Consider the following 23,412-nt stretch of genomic DNA (forward strand, 5'->3'; position numbering starts at 1 on the left):
ACCCCCACGCCATGCGCTCAGGCTAAGAACCTGGGGGTTTGGTTGGATACTAAGCTCTCCTTTGAGTACCATACCAGGTAGCAGGGGCCTGTTTCAGGGTCTTGAGGGGCCTTCGGAAAACTTGGACATGCTGCCTGGTTGCATCGTGCCTTGATTATAGTAATATACTGTATCTGGGTGCCACGGCTAAATGCATGCATAGACTCCAAGTCATACAGAACGCAGCAGCTCGGCTGGTTCTTATGCTTCCGAGGAGGGCCCCCTCGAGGATGGCGGTGGTTTCCCTCCACTGGCTGCCGATTAGGGAGAGAGTCCTGTTCAAGGCACTGTGCGTATGCCACCGTATCATTCAGGGGACGGGCCCATCCTACCTGTTTGATTTACTTACTCTCTACTCCCCAACACGCCAACTAAGATCATGGGGGACGGGCCAGGTGTGTGTCCCTGCCATTAAGAGAGCTAGGATGGGCGGCCGCTCCTTCCGCTTTCTGGCGGCACAGCAATGGAACAAGCTCCCCATGAGCCTCCGGTTGGAGGGCTCGGAGGGTACCTTCCATAAAAATCTGAAAACATATCTTCCCCCCCCTGGATAGACACACCTGGGTAGGATAGGGTGTAGTTCCGAGGCAGTTTTTGAACCGCAGCGCAGGGACACACTGGCCGAGTGTAACCAGGCGCTTTAGAAATGTGCTTATTATTATTATTATTGTGCCCCTCCACAGTCACAGAATTTCCAGGAGGTGTGGCTGCGCAGTTAAGGCAACGAAGACAGTACACCTACAGGTCAGAGACAGGAAAGAAATGAAGAAGTTTTGTGGACACCAGCCCAAGTACAACATCCTTAGGAACAGTGACATGGAAACAGCTAATGTGCAAAGAGGGCTTGGGGCCACACAGAAATTTCATAGCGCATATCATCCACTAGCAGCAGAGGCCGTTGAAAGAAGAAATGGTAGGTTGAAGAACTAAATAGGGAGCATTTGTGTATCCACTGAACTATCCTCATCTGATGCACTGCCATTAGCTTTGTTGTCCATGAGAAGCCCTCCAGATGAAGTTACACAAGTGAGCCCCCATCATCTAGTGCTGCAGGATCTTCCTGTCTGAGCAACACCAGTTGGATATGGTCTCCAACCAGCAGTCTGGGCCCTTGCCAGCACTCACATCAAACACCGTCACTGCCTTCCCAGTTGTTCTTCTGGACAACTGCCACAGCCATCAAGTATGAAGGGCTGACCGTCTGGACACCCTGCCCTCACTCCTAGTAGGTGCCCCATCACTGAAGCACCGACAAGGACCAGGGTACATCGACTTCATCGCCTTCATCGTCTGCAGCTCTTGCAGAAAGGTGTTGCTGGATCATGCGTCCTAGATCACTTCACCTTTGCTCTGGAGTGCTAGTAACCTCTGGTGCAATAAATGAGGTACAGAAAATGGTTCATTTTAAGGGTTTCTTTGCAATTTATTGAGGCCACTACAACTGACACCTCTACAGGGCCCGCCAAGGAATGGCTATAGGTACCAAAAGTTATCTGTCCTATTGTACTGCATGTGGTGCCTATGGAGTTCATAGAAATGATACCTACTACAAAATACGTACATTTACTGACACTGAGACTTTGAACTTTTTCCCAGATTGACAATACAACTAAAATGCCAAACGTGCTTGGAGGGAAAGGACTATGTTAAATGGAAAGTGAAAGATTATGAAAATGTACATGTATTATGTCATCTAGTATTTGCGCACACCTGCTCCTACAGTGCCTAGTAGATAATAACTTATAGAGTAATAGGGAACATCACATCTTACCATCTATAGCTGTGAAGAAGGTACACAAATATGAAAGTTCCATTACCTGTCTAATGAGAAGTTCTAAAAAAAACTGAGAATTACAGAGCTCTGTGTTTGGGATAGTACTAGGAGGTGTCCTTCATGGGTTTAGAAATAGTCAAGCAAGCAGTGGCACAACTATGTGTCCCAGATTCCCCAGTGACCAACACACCCTACCTCAGATAGCAACACATAATGTAGCTACTGAAGTTTGACCAAGGGGCACTCATGATGATGCCACAGAGTACAAGCAATGACTGCCCAAGGGAGCAACAGTATGCATGCCAGATACAATGTCTAGACCTAAACACTGACAGTACTAGGAGGATTAGGAACAGTATGTCATCAGTGATGATCAGAGGACGGGCTGTGGAACCGTGTTTTATTTTATGTGGAATCAATCCTGTCTTGGTCACATTTTGTGAAGTTCAATGATGACAAGCCTGAATAATATGTGCAGAAATAGAATGGACTTGCAGAAAGTAATATACCTGGATAAACTAGACAGCTTGTGATGCAAGGTGTGCTCAAGGACACTACTTGCAACATGCGTTAGCTAGCTAGCCAGCAACAGACACTGTTACCATACCATATATAGATGAGACAAAGTGTCTACCTCTGATTGGTTACCTCATTTCTTATGCTTGGAAAATCCCCACTGTTCCAACTCTGAACACATGAGTACCTCACCCTGTACCATGCAGGTGGTATGCCATATTAGCTTCTGTATCTAATAATTAATAATAATTGTGCAAACCTGTACTGTATGATGTTGAATCACGTAATGTATTAGTTCATAATTCAGAAGAAATTCTGTTGAAATTGTAATTTTATTGAACATGTACCAAAAAGCCTTTTTGTTTTTTGCAGACCTAAAAGGCCGTGCTTGACTTACCAAGCCAGCTGTCCCCGTGTACAGGAATAGTAAATCTTCTACATGTGAGCCTGATGGAGTCTGTGCTTTGTATTATTATTTAAGCTTCTACACCTTGCTTGTTTCTGGTCCTGGCAGTTCAGGCTGGACTGTTCCCATGGGGAACAGGATCAGGACTGATTTGCATATCGATCAGTCCAAACTGGGGTGGCGTGGTGAGCAAAACACAATGGATTAAACCCAGATCTGTGACTGGAGTGAATGTTTGATTTGTTCAGCACTCCATCCACCATTTCTTCTTTTTGCTTTTAGAACACTGTTTTTTGCTTGTACTAACCATTTGTGCCTTCTGCTAGTATTCTGGGTCACACGACTGTGAAATGACTGTGCTGTTGGAATTTGTGTTTTCCTGTCAGAGTGACACACAAAGGGCTTAGGCATGAACAGGATGGGCCATCCTGCCAGAAGTGCAAGGGGTGAAGCTGTAAACTGTCCCACTTGCATTTCAAATGGCTTGCCTTTATGTTACAAAAAAGGAACCTGACACTAGCTTTTTGTCATCCCAGACTTCTTTGAGCATTGACAGGGGAAGGGAAGATGTGTGGTAGGACAGGATATTCCTCCTCAAACATACGCTGGCACCTGGTATAAATATTGGGCTTTCTGTTCACTCTTCAGCATACTCCTGGACCAATGAACATTATGGAAAAAGGAGTGCCCTGCTACCGGAAGACTGCCCTACTGGTACCAGAGCGCTGCCCTGCTGTCTGAGGACTGCCTTAGTTTGGTGAGTTTTGTGGTTCACCATTACAAGGACCGCGGTTGCTGCCTAAGTTGGCCTTATGTTATGAATCATTTATTTTGCAATGAGCAAAGTTGTTTTCAGAATTACATCCTTTTATTCTCATACATAGTATCAGTAGGGATAAATGCAGAATGGTGTTAGCTGTGCTGTAGTACGCAGGTTTAGCCGAGAAAGCAGAAATAGTTCATCTGCCACAGTATGGCAGAATACAGAGGGAAAATTATTTATAGAGACAGATTGCAAGAGATTAAAGAGAATAATTCTTAATCTTCTCCACTTTATTCACTTACTAGCACATACATCAAAAATGCCATTTGCGATTCCTTATTAGCGAAAAATAAGGATTCGCTAATAAGGAATCGCAAAAGCCTATGCATGTAAAAATCGCTTACAAAATAGCGATTTCTAAATATTTCTTAATTGCGAGTCGCAATTAAGGAATACCTCCCCATTCATTCCTATGGGCCTAGAGGCCCATAGGAATGAATGGAAGGACGTTCTCAATTTGCGATTCTCAATTAGAGAATCGCAAATTGAGAATGCAATTTCAAGGGTGCAAGGGTGTCAAAACGACACCCTGTTGCACCCCTGTAATCGATCTGTGTACAAATGTTGCGCACACACATGTCCAAAGGACATGTGTGTGTGTAACCTACCACTTTGAAAAATTTACTTTCGTGCATTTTTCAAAGTTTTTGCAAATTACCATGAAGTTCATCTTCATGGTAATTTGCGCCCATCAATCAGAAAAATCGCTAATTATTTTACTTTAATGCATTGCATTTAAGGAATCTCAGTTTGCGATTCCTTAAATGCAATCGCAATTTGAGAACTCGCAATTAATTGCGAATTCTCAAATTGCGAGTGCCTTAACCCTTCATGCATCGCAAATGCCCTTTTTGCGGGCCGATTTTTGCGAATCGCACCGTTTGCGCTCGCAAAAATGGTTGATGCATGTGCCCCTTAGTCTGTAAGCTATTGAGTTGGGGGCTATGATCAACTTTGAAGTGAATATGGCAACTCCTACATTTTGGGAAGGTTAGAAATCATCTCCACAAGCTCCATGAGGTACAGAACACCAGAAAACGGTTTTTAATGTGAGGCAAAATGAGACCAGACCTGTCATATCTTGAGGTGAAGCTTAATATTGACTGCTGAGAGTATGTGTATAATGCACAAATATATTTCGCACCTAGGCTATCGGGCCTCATGCATCAAGCAAAATAACGGTCGCAAACGGGCTGATTCGCAGATTTGGCCCATTTGAGAATGGTATTTTGCCATTTGGGATGCATCAAGCCTAAAGCAAATCGCAAAATAGGGAATCCCAATTTTTGCGATTACCTATTTTGAGAATGCATTTAGGGGATCACAATTTTTTATTCCCTAGATGAAATTCAGGAAGCATGAAGAAATTGCAACCCTGCATTAAGGAATCGCAATTTACCACCAACTTCAAGTTGGTGGTCAGTTGCAAATCCTTAGAAAAATTCACTTTTTTGCATTTTTTGAAGTAACATGTGGCGCACACACATGCCCTTAGGTCATGTGTGTTCGCCACATGTGCACACTTACCTGTTTTGGGGGTGCATCAGGGTGGCCTTTTGGCCCCTTATCACCCTTGAAATTGCATTCGCAATTTGCGAGTACTTATTTGGTACTCGCAAATTGTGAATGCCTTCCCATTCATTCCTATGGGCCTTTTGGAAAGAAGCTTTGCAGTACTAACTGATATGAGGTGTTGTATCAAGATTTAAAGTTGCTCTTCCCTCAAGGATGGGAAGAAGCCTAAATCCTCGGCTGTGTCCTGCTTGGAAAAAAGAGCTGGACGGCCCATGTTTTAGAGGACTATTCACTGATCTTGCAGACCAGACGCAGGCCTAGCTGCCTGAGACCTGAATGGAAGACAATTTCATGTGAAAGGCTGCCCAGGAACCACAAGGTCCTGCAGACCAGTGGGCTATGACCAAATCTGAGGAGTCTCAAAAACATCTGCATCATGAGAAATTTCAGTGTGTGCCCAAGATACTGAACAATTGCACCTTATGGCGAGCCCACATCACCAACTCAACCTGTTGTTTAGACACCTGACCCACTGGCTATTAGTGAGCACCTGTACAATTGACCTAATGATGCACAGGAGCGTAGCCGGAGGAAGATCAATCAACCCTATCTTGATTTTGTAGAAGCCAGTATTACCCATTCCTGTTTGCAAAAGGAGCTCTAAGAGTTTCCCCCTTCCACCTGGGTGTTTATTGTTGGATGAGGCTGGTCAGGTTGAGTCCTGTAACATCGAAATCATAGCCCTGGGATTTATGATATCCTAACTATTGCTGTTGGAATCACCATTTGTACCCTAATCCTATAAATTGGAGTTTGACTTTGTCCTGCGTCTGCCATTGAGCCCAGTGGGATTGACTGGCCCCATGGCTTCCCCTTTGACAATGAACTCATTGTTGTAACCCGTTGTTACCAAAAGACAGGTGAAACCCATTGGGTGCAAGCTATAAGGTATCAGTCTGTCTCCTCGTACTCAGAACCTTCATGGGAATAATCTGAACAGGGTACTGATTGCCTGAGCTTTGGCCGTGATCCCATGTCACTATTACAGGAATTTGGATCACAAGTTGTGATGTGACTTTGCTCAACTCAATTTTTCAAACTGTTAGCAGCCTCATTTTGTGGTTTGGATTCTCATATCACTTTTTGTGTAGCTGTCTGATGAGATAAGGGTAAACATATTTTAGCATTGAAGATAAACTGTAGACGTTCATGACTGGAGTATGATTGATACATATGAAAGTAGTTCTCAGGGGTTACTTGAGTTCATAAGAAATGAACTGTTATGTGCAAATAATGCAAAAAGTGTTTTCCATCTACGTTTGGCTTTTGTTACTATCATTTTTCCAAACACTAATATAACATTTGGGACCATAATGTCCACAAAATGTGCATTTTTTTATTTAGTCAACTTTTCCAATATTTAACACAGACCTATCAGTTGATTTCATTTTGTGAATAACTGCATGGTATTTTTTGTGCATTCCAAATCTACTGTCACCTATTTGAGTCTCTCATGAGACTCCCCTGTAATGTACAATACTTGAATTACTAGTGTGTTTAAGGGAGGGAGTATGGACTGGATCGCTCAGTCCACTAGCACAATGTGACACTGGTTGTGTCCCCCCCCCCTTCCCCCTATAATGGCAGTGCATATCCTTGTGAACTCAAAAGTCAACACATAGTTTAAGTAACAATGGCAAATGTCTTACAATACGTATCTACACTACAGTGGAGATCCAAATCCTGTTTCAATAAGTTGAAAAGCTCCCCAAAACTGATGCAAAATTTTCTGTGTGCACTCTAGGTAACCATGATTATCTGAACTGGCAGGCACCTCCTCTGATCTTGGACTTTCTGGACTTTGGGCACTCTAAGGCCAAGTACGTCTGGCAATGAGGCATCTGCCCTAAACAGGGTTGGTCCCCATTATTCTGTGGACGACCTTAGAACACCTATTCTCTACATTTTGTAAATAATTTCTGGGTAAGAGCAATTCAGGCCGAGGTACGACTAGTTCCTCCAGTGATCCTGGGACAAGCAGGGTTGCTCTAGCTGTTGGGAGTCAACGTCTTCCTCTCGCTTCTTACTGGCTAGTTCTGAAGTGCCATTAGCCTTCATGGCAATATTTTGTAAAAGAAGGGCATTATATATATGTTAGGTTATCAAAGAACAATCTATAAAAAGTTCCCTTGGTCTAAATCCCCACGTTTTTTTCTACAGGCTGACGTAGTTCCTGTTTTAAGAGCATGTCCAGTGCTACTTTGATTATACGAGAACTTTTTTCAAATAAAAGTCCTGCATGACTTGAGGCATCCATGAGAAACTCTTCTGCTATCCAGTTTCACCTACCACAAACCAGTTCAGCTGAACCTACTTTAAAAACATTTTTTAAACGTCTGCTGGCCCTTCCACATGATGCTACACAGAGTAGAGGAGGTAGAGTCTGGAATTAATCCCTTCTTGAAACAATGATGGCAAAGGTATTTACTAGTACATTAGAAGACAGCAAGTGTTTTCACCCCTGCCTTTCTTAGTGGGCATTTTGAGTTTTCCCCATCAAATACAAGGATTCTACCAGTGTAGGTGGTGTTTTGCTAAGAGGCCTGAACAGATGGTGAAACATGTGAATGCCTAAATATTATTTTAAACTGGCCCAGTTATACAACATTCAATATCTCATAAGCACTACATTAACAACAGTTGACTAATGACTTACAGAAAATATTTGATCTTTTGATATTTTCAGGCCAATATGAAATTCTATTTCATTGTATTTTATCCTTATGAAACAGGAGTACAGCAGCACAACAGTTAGGGATTGAGAAAGGGCCCTAAGATGCATGACATATATTATGAATTGTGGAAAAAATATTATGCTCTACAATTGCTAACTGACCGAAATGGAACAGGCTGGGTGGTGTTGCCTTATAATAAGCTATTGATATCTTACTATGTTTCAGTGGATGTGTGAGGCTCTGAAAAGTCAAATCAATGTTACAATAGCAGAGGCTGCATTTAAAAGAAAATGTGTCCGGTTTTACCAACGAATATATGTTTGGGAGGGTTTCAACAGGTCTCTTTCCACAGGAGATGTCAAGAACCCAGAAGTTCGAAACAAAGAATTATTGTGAAAAATACACTAAGCAGATCAATTTCTTACACCTCTCACTCTTTTTCACTTCTGTCTGTTCAACTTTCCCCCATTTTGAGCATCTCTTTCCTTATGTCTTCCATTTGAATACTGCTACATTCTTACCATCTCATCCTATACTGCATCACACAAGGGAGAGTTGAGTGTAGAATGTAAGGGAGTTACTAAGGCCACAGAAGCTCACCATGGTATGTTATATTGATCTATGTAGTGCTCTAATCACCCGAAGGGGTATACGAGCGTTTGGGCCGGTATGTAGGTTTGTGGTCCCCAAGGTGTTTATATGAAGAACCAGGTCTTCAGCATCTTGGGGAATTCAGGAAGTCAGGAGGAGGCTCTGATGTGTTGAGGAAGGTCGTTCCATGTCTTGGGTGCTATGTGGGAGGATAAGGGACCTCCAGTTTTGCTTTTGCTGATGCAGAAATGTGGATTAGTGAGAGTGAGGCAGAGCATAGTTGTCTGGTGGGTTGCTGAAAGTGTAAGCGGCTGTTCAGGTATTCTGGTCCTGTGTTTTGTAGTGCTTTTTATGTGTTCATGAAAAGTTTGAATGGGCTGGACTAGTGCCATAACCTCGACCTATGGATTTAAAAGAATACCTATATCCTGTGATGGGAGAGATAAAGTTATGCAACTACATTTCTCTCAAATTCAAAGCATTGCCTTCACAGCCGCTTGAACAAAACTACTGTATGGATAAAAATGAACAATGTAGATGTGGTTTTGATGAGTTTTAGCTCTTGGGCTATTGAAAGGGAGTTAAGCCCAACTTAAAAAATACGCAGTATGCTCCAGGAGCTGACAATGCAAATCTTTTTCTCTAATGTTCTACTTAATTGAAGATAGAATGGTTTTACAAATCAATGACAATGTATGTTCGGCACAAAATGCACTGAAGAGATGATAATTGAGTCATGTATTTATTTTAAAGAATGCACTGCAACTCTATCCATTTTAACAATGTAAAATCTTAATATTGAGATAGAACTTGATTGTACAGTTTTAAGACTGTTTAATTGAAGAGATGCATGTTGAATGCCTACATGGTACAGCATGCAGTAATGGATGACAGCTTTTATTATATGGATTCCTTTTCACGTTCTCTTCCTAGAAACTGCCTGAGTTACTTTCCCTGCTTTTGTGCCATGTCTTTACCATGGCACCTTCCTTCACGTCCCTGTCCTTGGCCCTCTTCAAGCCCCTTCCCTTCATTTCCATGTTCTTGCCACTGGTCCTGTCCAGGGCCACCTGCAAGGTGTTTATCTTCAGCTTTTCCCTGACCATATCCTTGGTCTTTTCCACGCCCATATCCCTGATCTTTCCCCTGGTCTTTTCCATAGTCATTTCCACGACCATATCCCTGATCTTTTCCCTGGTCATATCTTTCACCTTTTCCCTGACCGGGTCCCTGTGCTACTTCATGGCATGTTCCTTGAACTCCTTGTTTCCCATGTTCCTGGCCATGACCTTGGCTTGCTCCATAATCTTTTTCTTTTCCAGGATTGATTCCTTGCCCTTGTTGTTGACCATAACCCTTGTCTTGTCCTTTGTCCTGTCCTTGGTCTTGCTTTCGTCCGTAGAGGTCTGTTTGAACTCCGCACGTGCCTTCACTTTCTTTTCCCTAGTGAGAAGAGATAGAAAACAATATGGAGAGACGATCAGTTTATGGTTAACTAAAATTAATACAAATCTGTTAAGTGTAAAGCACAGTCATTTACCAAATAGAAGCATCCACAATACACATGCACAACACACAGTCAGCATGTTTATCAGGTGATCAGTGAAGCAATTACATGCATAATACAAAACCTTTACAGAACAAGCATATGTGCCTCATTTGAACCACCCCGGTTTCTGTATATTTCAGCATTTCCAGTGCAAGGATTCTTAAAGCCTTATTCAAAATGGTATTTTCCCACTTTGAGGCTCTATCTCCTGTAGCAAAAATGCCATTTGTAAAGTCTTGGTATAATCCGGCATCCTCACGTGGCATCTTGTGATGGCACAGTAATACAACCACATCTACTTATTTTAATGTAGTATTGACTCTTCATTTGGGAACGGTAACAGCATGTAAAAGAATACAATTTTCAAACAACTACATGCAGCGTAGGAGCACGTATACGGCATTAAAGGTTTTCCATTTTTTTAATTTTGTTTATTTTGTATTATTATAAACAGTTTAGACCATTTTTAGTACAGCAATTATTTTCAAAGATTTGTAACACCAAAAATGTTGCAACTGATGATGCAATTTATGACATCATCAATGAGATGAGAAGTCACATATGGTAACATAGATCTCAGCAGATCATCAACGAATGCTGCATCCTCAACTCTGCTCCTGTTTTACTCACAAGGGTGCTGAAGGGAGAAGCCATATCTTGTCATTTGTTCTAACAACATACTAAATAATAAAAATGAACTGTAAATGGTTACATCTACTTTATGTTATTTTCTAATTTTAATTTATTTAGAAGCTAAGCATAATAGAGTTTCATGTTTATGTATTTTCATTGGAAGAATATGATGAATGTTACTTAAAAGTACTAAAAGTGCAAAGTGTGTCAGATATTAAAAACCCCTCCAAAACCTTTGTTGAGGACCTTATTGTTAACATTGGAGTAAGCATTTAATTTTTGGTAATTTACTAAGGTTTCTAGGAGTACATATGTGAGGCTTGGCAGGCCGAGGTTCACAGAAGTACTGGTAGAAGATATCTGTGATTTCTCGTTTACGAACATGGGAAAGTAGTTCTGCATCCATAAATATACATAGTATACAGTTGCACACTGGCAAATGTCTTACATGAAAACATCTGCACTTTCAAAGTTTTTTGTGCCCATTGGGAAAATATTTATCTTTTGTGAGAAGCCCCTTCACCTTCACCCCCAACCATTTGTAGAAGTATTCCTCTTTTCCTATTCACATCCTGGAATGGATTTACTATGGCTCTTTTAAATCTCTGGCCTTTTTCTAGGCTGAGGAAATGTTTGTGAATAGCCACAAGAACATAAATGTTGGAATGCACCCACTATTTGAGGGTTTTTCTACTCTAAATCCTCACATCACATTATTAGTAGAAGAGTTACTTTCTTGGACAAGTAAAAAATGTTATGCTTGTAAAACCACAGTTTGTGAAACACAAACATGGCATTACACATAAAATTGCTGCTTTCATATTTAATATGCACTGAAAATATGCAAATAGCCATGGACGTCATTAAGAGGTTGCTGCAAAAAAAACCGTTGGTTAAAGATCAGATATCATTAGGGAATATTTCTTTATGTTTGGTATAAAAACAACTCAAACTACACAAACTTTAGAAATTATGCAGCTATAGTTATATCTTTAATTTATCAGTTAAGCACCACTTTCAAAGTAATATAAGTCATACTTATAATTCACATTTATCCTTACGTACCACATTAACATTCAGATAACTTGTTCACCTCAGTCCAAAGTCTTCTCACCTAACTCACCACACTACGTTAACTATAACTCACCACTGTACTATGCAGAATATTCAGGCAAATCATGTAATTTGAGATGTCATAAGTGTTGTTATTAACTCAGTGATTTCACATGCTCTAACTTCTGTAATATACAAAGGTATAGGTAGTGCATGAATAAGGGGCAAGTTATAGTTAATGTAATGTGGAGATTGAGGTGAGAAGACTGTGCACAGAGGTGAACGAGTTATCTGAATTCTAAGATATTGCCTAAGTATAAAGACTACTTTAAGGTCTACCATTCACATAGGATAACATTGGGTTACCTTATTACATTTAATAAGTGATAACATTCAATTTGGAGCAGGTAGACAGTTTGCGGTTGGTGTCTAAATAATTGCAATTAAAATCCCTCTTAAATGGTAAGGTCAGATTTTTAGCAATAATTCTATAAATGGCACTTTCAGAAAGTTGTTGTTTTCTTGTCTTAACCATTTGGTGCTTGGAGCCTGTTCCTGGGTCACATGACTGGGTGTAGCTGGCATATGTTCTTTTTGTATTGCTCCCAGACAGGGAGACAAAGGAAAAATAAGTGTTGGGAGGATGGGCCACTCTGATGAGGGGGAAGAGAGGCAACTACCACACCTGCACAACTCAAAGGCTCTGCCTGAACACACTCACAAAGAGTTTGACATTGGTCTTTTGGCATCCCAGACAAGCTGGGGCCAGGGCAGGGGGAAGGGGATGCCTGACACCTCAGGAGGTGGGAACCTCTAGAAACTTCCTCTACTTCAAGTGGGCACCATAAATATGGGACCCTTAGACCTAGCTCTTCAGTACACATCTGGACCTGTGGGGAAACTCAAAGGAAGGACAGTCGTGCTGATCTGCAAAAAGGACTGGCACTCTGCTGCCCTACTGCCTGCTACTCTGCAGCCTGAGTGAAGGACGGAACATGTCTCTTGAACCCAGAACCACCAGAGTGACTACAAGGGCTAGTTGGCTGGTCTCTTGATAAGAGCGTTGGTTGTCCCAGGTGCAGGACTTCCATCGCAGCCAACAGCCTCATCAGAAGCACCACTGCATGACACTTCCTCAAGGCAGTCCTACAAATTGCAAGCTCTTTGTCAACGGCATCCTCGATGACCGCACAGGGCCGCATTGGAATCCCTGCAGCTCCTTTAGAACCAGCCAGTGTGTAATGCATCCTCAATGCAGGACTTCACATCACAGGCCCGAGGACCTCCCAACACACCATAATGTGTAAATGTGCCACATTTTATGGAAAACGTGACTGGACGTTTGGCTGCTATGCATGAGTTCAAAGTCTATGGAAAAATGCATTGGTGCCCAAACTTTTTGGGGGACCCCCTTTTGTCTTTGCTTTTCCATGACCAATCACCGCAAAACCTTCCATCCTCCTCCAATGTAGAAAAAGCAACAGTTTTGTGGAGATTAGTCAATTGGGCACAAAGTTATGAATAGTGAAAAATCTGAGGAAATCCCCTTTCTGGTAACCTTAACTATGAATACAGAGTGGCTATTGTTACTCTGTCCGCGAAACTTTGCCGACCTGGTGCCCCCACTACATTCTTGGAGTCCTGAAGGTTTTGTGGCTTTTTGCCAAGTGTGTGCAAAGAAAAAACGCGGATCAGCCTAAAAATCCAATGCATTTTACATAGACTTTTGTATTTTGCATAACGCCAAAACTGTCAGTCAGATGTGGATGAAATTTGTAAGGATTATATATTATGTTGCGCAGATGGTTCTATGGTGTACTGTGGGTAAGTAGGCTAAGTATTTCATACGTTTTAAGTGTTTTTAATAATATAGGAATATCTGCGGCCACAATAGTTCTCCCGAGGTATATAGTGATGACAAATCACGATGCCATTCAAAGTAGGTACGTTTTAGGTTTGGTATTTTTCCCATATCTATTACCACATTAGTAAAGTGTTTATAGGTAGGAAAAATATTTATATGTTTTGATATATATATAGATATTTTTTTAATTCAAGAATCACTCGGTACCAAAAGAAATTAAAATGCACTAAAGACACTGTATTTTATTAACATATTGAGCTACAGTGTTTTTAATTTTTTTTAACATATTTAAATATGTGCACAAAATTACCTCTCTACTTTAAAGAAAAACACAGTTCACAGTACACTCGCATGAAAAAAAAGAGAAATTCCTAACCAAAAATGTTAACCTTCGGAAAACATTTTCAGGTACTGCAGTACTCCCGTACTACTCCTTAGTTTTTAAAACAAATATCTTGCAATGGTCTACCTATTACCACTTTAATTATATGGTACTTTTTAGGGCAAAATTACCAAACTTACATCGGAAGGCATAACACACTACATGGGGTAAGTGTACCACAAAACAACATGTCTGCCTTTAACTTTTATAAAGTCAATGATTACCTAATCAGCTAATGACTTGTGATAACTATGTACCATGGTACTACCACGAAATAGCCCCACATTTCACAAACATATCACAAAATCAAATATCACTAACTTTAAATGATGTAAAAATTTGAAAATAATTACATTACTTACCTGCACTATGCAAAATTCACATGTGGGCCCCCTAATATGTAATGTTGCTAAATTTAAACAAAATACGATAACCCAGTTTTTGCGCAATGCAGAATTTTGATGTGTATGTTAAATATATTCAATTTAAGCACTTTTTGGGAGCCCCCTGCTTTCTTTACACCTGTTTCAGCCAACACCGCAAAACGTTTACTCCTTCCATAATTAAACCCTTGGAAGAAGTGTGCTAAAATATGCGTACTTTCCTCAAACCGGTTCAAAGTTATTAAGGTATTGAGTTTACAAAAATACTCAGGTTGATAACATATACAAATTCAAAACAAAAATATTAACCTATTATTACTTCTTGAAAGTGAGAATAGGTTGTTGAGAATAATAACACTTAATAATTCACTATATGTAACATTCTAGTTTGCACCTCCCTACTCCACACTATTCCTGTCTATTACACTACACACAATGCAACTACTCTCTATGCTATTCCACTGCATACCACTCCACTTTAGGCCACTACACTATACAATACTCCATTCTACGCTATTTCAATGAATGCCACTCCACTCTACATCAATACACTGTTCACTGTTCACTATTCACAGATCACTCATCTAGGTTCTTTTAACCAAATCCAGCTTTTGCAGAATACTGCTGCCCGGCTCCTAAAGAAGATATCCAAATACCACTCAGTGTCTCATGTGTTAGAGGAGCTTCATTGGCTCCTGTTGAAGACATGTGTGGCCTTCAAGGTACTCTGTATGGCCCACAAATTTCTTCATTGGATAGGCCCACAAATTTTACAGACAAGAGTCCCTGCTCTCTGCCTCATCCAGAACATTGGAAGTTCCCATATGCAGGAAGTTCCCATATGCAATAAAGTTTCTAGGGGAGGCAGGAGTTTTGTTCATTCCATTTGCAAATTGTTGAATAAGCTTCCTCTGGAACGCAAACTTCAGCAATATTTTTTTTGTTTTAGGAAACAACTTTAAACTTGGATTTTTTCACCCTCTCTTTAAGGATGGTTCTTATCTGGTGCTTCTACTTGTTCAGTTGTCAGGGTCAAAATGCCATTGGGCATTCATTACGATCGAAAAATTGTATCAATATTTCACTGTATGGCTCTCCACTTTACGCTTCTACACTGTATGCCACTCCAGTTTACCCCACACCACTATTTTATTGTGCGCCACTCCAGTCTAAATCACTAGACTCTACTCTATTCTACTGTATGCCATTATGTTTTCCACCACTCCAGTGTATGACACTCCGCTATACTCTATTCCAGTGTACCCCACTACACTCTCCGGCACTCAACTATACGCCACTCCACTTTACCCTATTCCACTTATTCCACTCCACTCTACTCCTCTCCACTCTATAGCACTACAGTCAATGCTATTTCACTCTACACCATTCCAATCTACGCTATTCCACTGTGTGTTTTGTTCGATAATTTCAATTTCATGGACATCATTTCATCATTAATGTGGGGTGAGCAATATGGGCTGATTTGGGAAGACCAATACTAGTGAATGAGGAATAAGCAATACAAGCTAACGGGAGCTGAGCAATACTGGCAATATGCACAGATGGTGGGTGAGCTACACTGGCTGATGGGGGGGTGAACAATAATGGGTGGTGTATTGGTAATTCTGGTGGCTGGAAGTTATGTGATAGTGGCTGATGGGGATGAGCAATACTAGCTTAGGCATTAGCAATACTTGTAGATAGTGAATGATCAATGCTGGAAGATCGAATGAACCATGCTAGCTGGAGTACTGGGAATGCTGCTAGATGGTAGGTGAGGAATACAGATTGAGGGAGGGGGTGAGCAGTACTAGCGGCAATATTGCAATTCTGGCAGATGTAGTATTGGCAACAATGCTTGATGGTAGATACGCAAGTCTAGGCTTGACTAGTGGATGAACAATGACAGCTGATGGTGACTGGCAATACTAGCTTATGGATTATAGCAAAACTAGATGTTTGAGTATTGACAATACGGACTGATGACCGATGTTATCTGATGATGGCTGCACAGCACTGGCTATTGAGGGCTGATGTGGCGTTTTGTTCAAAATATGCCTATTGGGGAATCAACTACATAATCCTGACAGGAAATTCCTCTCAAAATAGGCAAAGAGTGAGGACCTTAGTTTTCACTCTCTGGTACACTGGGCATTGAGCTGCAAAGGCTGCTTTGTAGGGAAACATGCTAACAATACTAAGAGGGCATTTTAGTCAAAATAACAATTTCTGATTGCTTCATCATAGAGGTGCTTCTTTGCCAGAAAGTGTTTTGCTTGGGGGACTCATCCAGAGCTCCTAGTGTGATTCGTTTTTTGAAGGCAAGAAGGGTTACTATAATTAAAATTTGTCTTAAGTGAAGAGCATTTGATTCACTTTACTCTATCTGCATCCCCATGTATACACAGTTAAAAATTCAGATATGTTTTAAAGTGAATGAGGACAACTCCTTTATCTCATGTTAGTAGTCAACATTTTTTCTGCTCTACAAATCTTGCTGTGCAGGTTTCTCACAGGATACCTTATGGATTCTCCCATCTGGCTATATCCAGCATATTGACCCCTTTGTTGTGTGGTGTGGACGGTAGTGAAAATGAAACCTGTCAAACAGAATAATCGGATTTCAGGATACTGTGTTAAACTACATATGCATTAGGCTAAAGAGAATAAAGGCGGAAGCCACCAAACTCCCCACATTATTCAATGCATGGGGCCTTTTGTAGACTACCAGTGGTAAACCTTCCTGTCCACCCAACAGTTTGACCATTCCTGTGACCATTCATGGTCACAGGGAGGTAGAACTGTGGGTGCTCCTAATAAACTCTTGCTCCCCATGATCTGGTAACCCATGGGCAGGAGAGGCAGGATCTGTCTATTTGAAGCAGTGTTAAATGTGAGTATTTGATGAGAAAAATAAGCTGATATGTTGACATTGCAGACCAAACTAATTAATGTACATACAATGAAGAGCTGGTATTTGTTGTCAATGGGGATATTATAAGATAATGTTAAGCTTTTTATTGGGTGGAAAAAGTGATGGATTGGGTGATATATATGAGAAATTGTACTTGAGGGCAAGGCCAGAATATATTCAGAAAATAGTGGCTATTTGATGAAAAATAAGCTTCTTTACTAAAAAAGTCGATTTAGTAATATGAAATGCATTATTTTCGGAAAATTGTAATCTAATGATTGTATTTATTTATTAAACAAATAAAACCTGGTATTTAAGGGCAAAATGTCTGTATTGTAAGAAAATAAACTGAATTAGGGCATTTGTACAATTCTACAATACATTTAATGCTTATATTTGAGAGATTATTCGAGCTGAGCTGAGTGCACAGGCTCAGCAACACAACTGAATTTTACTTTGCATGACATTGTGGGTAGCTCTGGAACACAGAGAATCAACAGAATTAACAAATTCCCAATTGAAAAGAGAGGGGACTCCACTTGTGTTTAGGTTAGTTTGAAGCCATCTCATCTGAATATATAAATGTTGTATTTGTTTTATGGACTTTTGATCAATATGACCAATATAATTGGTAATTGGCAGATTTAATAAAAATGAGTTGATATTTACATATGAAGAACTAGCAAACAAATTATTAAGAAAGACTTGATGGATTTGGTTTGGGTAGCTTTTACAGTATTGAACATCACAAGTATTTTAAATAATTATATTTACCAGCAACCACTGTGGCAAATACTTTAGCAAACATTTTATATAATCTTTTCTGAAACCTACATACGTTGACTACTAACAGATTGCTAAGAGAATAATTGGATATTTTACTGATACAAATTCAAGGGATGATTTTATAATTCAGCCCCCCCCGCAAGGATATTATTTAGGCAAGGCATATTATGTAATGAATCTACTTTTTAACAGTAAATAGAGCTCCAACTGAGATTATTTTATTTAATTTATTTATTTTAGGAGTTTTATATAGCACCGGCACGACCCATGGGGTATCAGGGCGCTTTACAGCAAAAACATATGCAACAGAGTCTCGAGCAGATTAGAAGCAGATTAGAAGTACAATAGTAATAAGAGATACTAGAAAGAGTCCACTTTAGTATCATGAGATTAGGGCTTTCGTCAGGTCAGCGTGCAGGAGTTCGGTTGAGGAGAAGAGGTAACATATCATCACTAGGGACATATGAGCTGTGAACCTGCTGCAATGGTGTGACCAAGGAGACATTTCCGCATTCGGAACCAAATTAAAAAAACAAAAGCCTAGTAGATTAAAGATTCGCAGATGCTTCTCCAAAATCTGTGTTAATATTCTGTACACTAAACAAATAAGATTTCAGGAGGGAATTGTAAAATCCATGGTCACTGATCAGTGGAGACAAAATTGAGTCTTTCTTCTGGGTGTGGTGATCTTCCAGTGTTACATCAGGGTGACCACCACATTTCAGGTTATTAAAGACACTGAGGTCTATTCACAAACTGCATTTTGTAGTATGTGTGGTAGCACTACAGTGGTACTACTCACGTGCTACAAAATGCTATTACCTTACATATGCTTCCTACACTACTAGACTTGCGCTTGACCTCTCGGATCTTTTCTATGAGAAGATCTCCGCCAAAGTGGCAGAGATCTCGGAACATATAAGTGTATGATTTAGAAATAAATGTGGAAGGGAAAAGAAGGAGTGGTTGTAACATGGGGAATATCTGCTCCTCAATGGGAGGGACTTAGGAAAAGCGATTTAGACAGATATATGCTAATACAAACACCCAAAAAGTGTGAGACAATTACCATTCACAAACTTCACTTCTAAATTTACTAAACCACAAAAGGCCACAAAACAGATTAAATGTATTCCAGCCCACCCTTTGAGTAAGTCTGGTACCACAAATGACCAATCACTGGTACTGCAACACACCCCTTTAGAAACTAATGGGGGCTGTGACTTAAAATAACAACCAATGGTAAATGATGGAAAAATACATTATTTTGACTTTTCAATTAAAAATAATTTAGTGTTAAAATATACAAGATAGATAATCGAATATTTTAATATTTTACAATATAGCTTTTCTGAAAAACCTTAAATTTTATTTGTAAGCTTACCTTAAAATTAAAAAATAATTTCTTAAATATTAATTAAAAATATTAAAGCTACTTAAGGTTGTATTTGTTATTTTGGTAAAAAATTTCTTTAAAAGTAAATAATGTACTTACATTATTTAATAAACATTTCTTTTGATGAGTAATGTCTTGTAACTTTGTATTTTATTTCGTTATAAATAGTTGTTTTAATTATTTTACATTTGTAGTTTGCATTAACATTTTATTTGATCTTTTTTTAATTAATAAACTTTAAATATTTTCGCTCTCCTTTCCTTAGGGAAATCTTCGCACAGGTGGCTGAGAGCTCCATTTATGTAGGAAAAATTACTAGTAGGCACTTTACGCTTGTAAATTAAGCGTTAGATGGCTCCACTCCCTGATTTCAGGAGCTGAAGACAATCAAGTATACACTTAGGTGAAAGTCTGCAGTCTGACGTTTTGTCAAAATCTACTCTCCTTTTGATTTATTTTGCACACTGTATGAGGACGGTAAATAGCCCTTTGAATCTGTAGGAGTTTTCATGATAAAAAAATTAACTTCTGCCACTAAATTTGCATCAGCTTAGAAAGTATAGTGTACAATGTCTTACCTGCTTCTGCTTTTGTGCTGCAAATCAAAAAGACAATGATGGATTGAATTAATAATTGAAATGATGTATTTGAACAAAATTTCTTTTGTGCAACATGTTTGCATAATCAGGTTTTCTTCTGCTAATGGACAGTGGGACCTCTGCTTGGACATGATAGTAAAGTATTTCTAGTGAAATATTTATTTTTGTTATGGAAGAAAGGAATTTTGTTTTATCAAAGAAAACAAATATACTTTGGGAGTAGGGATTCATCAAAGTGTGGAATATAAAAAAGCATAGAGCGTGCTAAATAGATTTATTTTTACACCTAGCATAAATATATGACTTTGTGAAAGTTGGCTTATTTACATGTCCTTATCCACTGACGCTGCCTGTGGCACACACACACCTCCTACCCTAGTTAAGAACAACTGCAGAATCATTTTCAGAAGTGGTAGAACATACTATTTTATAAGTGGCATCTCAACATGCAAAACTGCTGCAACCTGGCCTTTGTTAATCGGGATTGCATTTTCCCTACAATTTTACACTATTAGATGAATACAAGTGACTTTCTAGTGAAATTGTTCTTGTTCTCAGGTCATTTACATTGCTCACTATTGCTAATGGATCGCATGAGTCTGGGAGAAACATTTGTTTTGACCAAGCACATTCAACATAGAGCTTGAGCCATGTCAGATCTGTGAGCTGCTATCCACCGACTGTCTCAGCGAGCCTATTTATGTAAATTATATTTTATGCAAATCTTTTTTTATATGTTTAGCCTGTAGTTCTGACACTGGATGCTAAACACTGCTGGTTTATACCTTCACATGATTGGGCAACCTTTGGAAATTCAAAAAGATTGCAAGAGACTCTAGCAGAATGGTGGGTGTGCTTTGTAAACACCCTTATTGTGCTTTGTAAACACCCTTAAGTAAATACATCTATGAGACACTGCTGCATGATGTGCAAAGGGAATGTATAATGTATAATTATTTTATTTCACCGTATGCACCAGAAGAATATGGCATTAGAGCCAATTACCTATTTCTTTAGATGCTGACTTACTACTGTCTCATATATGCAGTTTTGTTTTAACAATTTTTATTTTGCAGAAAAAATTACGATTGAGTTTATGTTTTGAGCGACAAAGACAAATATCTTTCCCTCCCTCCACTATGGATGGTAAAACACATTGTGGAGTTATTTCTAAATCAAGTCATTTCGAAATGCTTAACTCATGACAATATATTAACTCTTCACCGCCACCTATATGGTAAAGCACTCTTCATTCTATGAAACTTATCAACAAGTGATTAATATTAGCAAATTTATATTTCAAGTAAATTTCTAGTTTTTGAGCTTTTTGAAAACAAGAAAATGCCAATTGATTTTTTTATTAGCACTAACCCTACTGGCTAGAAAGAGTCTCACCAGTGGGGCCAACCCGCTTTCCTGTCAATTTGTGGACTATTTCAACAACTTTGACACTTGTGGCATCAAAATGGGTCAAATTGATGGCATTGAACACCTATTGGCCTTTTGCACAGTCTGGCTCGAAGATCAATGATCGAGTCTTTGATTGTGCTGTCATTTTGTATAATCTGCCTGTAAACCTGAAACAATTCAAGAGTAAAATTAAAGTCCAGGCAACTCGCTTCACATAAACAGCAGAAAATCAGGCTATTGCACTCAAGCGCTCATATGATGAAGGCTCACCAGTATAGATGAACATTCATGTTGTTAATGCGTGAGCACAGTTCCACCTAACCCTGCATTACTACCCTGTTTCTATGATTGTTTTGCAGAATAATCAAATTTAATTACATTATTGCTGGATTATTTTAGTACAATGGATATTAATTTAGTTTGAGATTATTTTGAACACTTTGTTATATTTTTAAGTGTCTATTTTGCATCGGTTTATTATGGTGTGTCAATGATTTGTGCTGATATGATTTTTTTAAATTGTCAAGAAACCTTTAACAACTTCAAAGAAAATAAAGGTTGAGATTGTCATGACAAGCGGAGATTAAGAGCAACAAGCACTTACAGTGGTCCATGGCTTGGGAGGTTGTGGTCTGATCTCACCAAAGAAAATGCAAGGATCTGTAAAGGAAAAAAAGTCCATCAGAGAAAACAAAATAAGGAACAGGGAATATAATCTTTGAACTGTATCGATCTATTAATCAGTAATAACCCTAGATGCAGCATAGGGGCTGTGTGCTTATTTGTATCCATAATAACTGGCAGGAGCTGTGAACACACAACCATACTGCTGCAAAGAATTATGCATTTGGTAAGATTTAAATGATGTCAACCTAGTTGCATTTGATTATTGATACAGCCGAAAACACGATAGTGGAATGTCTCTTTCCTGTTTAATGCTTAGGTAGCGTAGGGCAGATTTACAAGCCCCCTGTGAAACCAGTACGCCACTTTTTGTGATGTACTTGTGGCGCAGGGGGCTCCTCCATACTTACAAGGACAGGAAAATCCACCCTGCGTGACTTTTCCTCTCCTTCTAAATACGGCCCCTTCACACGCAACACTTTGTGTTGAAGGGGCGTTCCATGGGTGTTGCTGTGGGTGTTCCCACGCAACACCCATGGAACAAGACATCTCCAGATTTACGAGAAATTGTGCGAGCAGTTCCAAGCGCCTTTTTTCTTCTGTCCCAACGAAATTGCTTTTAATGAAACACATGGAATTGTCTAGTTTCTCCAGCAACGTGCATTTTCTTTTAGTATACACACAAAGTTCTAACTTAAAAAATCAACTTAAAAAATTCAGCTTGCACAGATAAATTTATCGAAAACATGCCAAAGAGTACGACTAACGCTTACATTATGCATGTACCTACATATGTGCAATTGCATCAAGACATTGAAACATGCACCCACAGCACAGAGTTTCCACCGATACAAACCACATTCCCAAAGCTCATCTCTTACCTGAATGGATGGTCAGTCAAGAATCTGAAAGCGTTGCAGAGAGTTCGGTATTTATATACAGCCCTGGCCGCGGCTGTGGCCCCTTGGGCAAGACCCCGCCCTATCAAAGGCAGTTTGAGTCATTTAATGCAGTCAGGGGGTGACACAGCACATCAGGATGAGCCAGATATAAACGGTGAAATTACTGCAATGGAGAATAATTGTGATTATTTTTAATTACAATAATTATGTTAATTTTTCTGGATCTGGGGTTGGACCATGCACAGAGAGCAGATCCTAGTGGAGGAGCTCTCTGCCACCCAAGCAATAAACCAGAGAAAGGCATCACCAGCTGCAGACTTTCAAGGTCGTGACCCTCCCTCGTCTGTGTCAGTGCTCCTTTCATGAAAAATGCTGTGTTAATCGTCAGGGCTCTCCACAGTATTATTAAGTCAGAAAAGGAATGCCACTCCCTCAGTGGTATTTAAAAAAAAGATCTGAGCAATTGTTAAAAGAGCAGAATGAACCATCTAATCGCTGCTTCATTCTCTTTCTGTATT

The 23,412-nt window shown here is 39.7% G+C and overlaps 1 protein-coding gene across 1 annotated transcript in view; it reads right to left on the reverse strand.

Moving 5' to 3' along the window:
* The window catches only part of LOC146799324 (uncharacterized), a 412,174-nt gene extending 390,143 nt beyond the window's left edge, over nt 1-22,031 (reverse strand). The window contains exons 1-2 of the mRNA XM_085626883.1: nt 21,973-22,031; nt 19,938-19,954 (exon numbers count right to left, since the gene is read on the reverse strand). Coding sequence (XP_085483009.1) covers nt 19,938-19,954; nt 21,973-21,982 — 27 coding nt within the window. The 5' untranslated portion in view covers nt 21,983-22,031. The remainder of the gene's footprint in view (nt 1-19,937; nt 19,955-21,972) is intronic.
* Nucleotides 22,032-23,412: the final 1,381 nt, after the last annotated feature.

This window comes from Triturus cristatus, chromosome 9, assembly GCF_964204655.1.
Source record: "Triturus cristatus chromosome 9, aTriCri1.1, whole genome shotgun sequence".
Taxonomy (NCBI): Eukaryota; Metazoa; Chordata; class Amphibia; order Caudata; family Salamandridae; genus Triturus; species Triturus cristatus.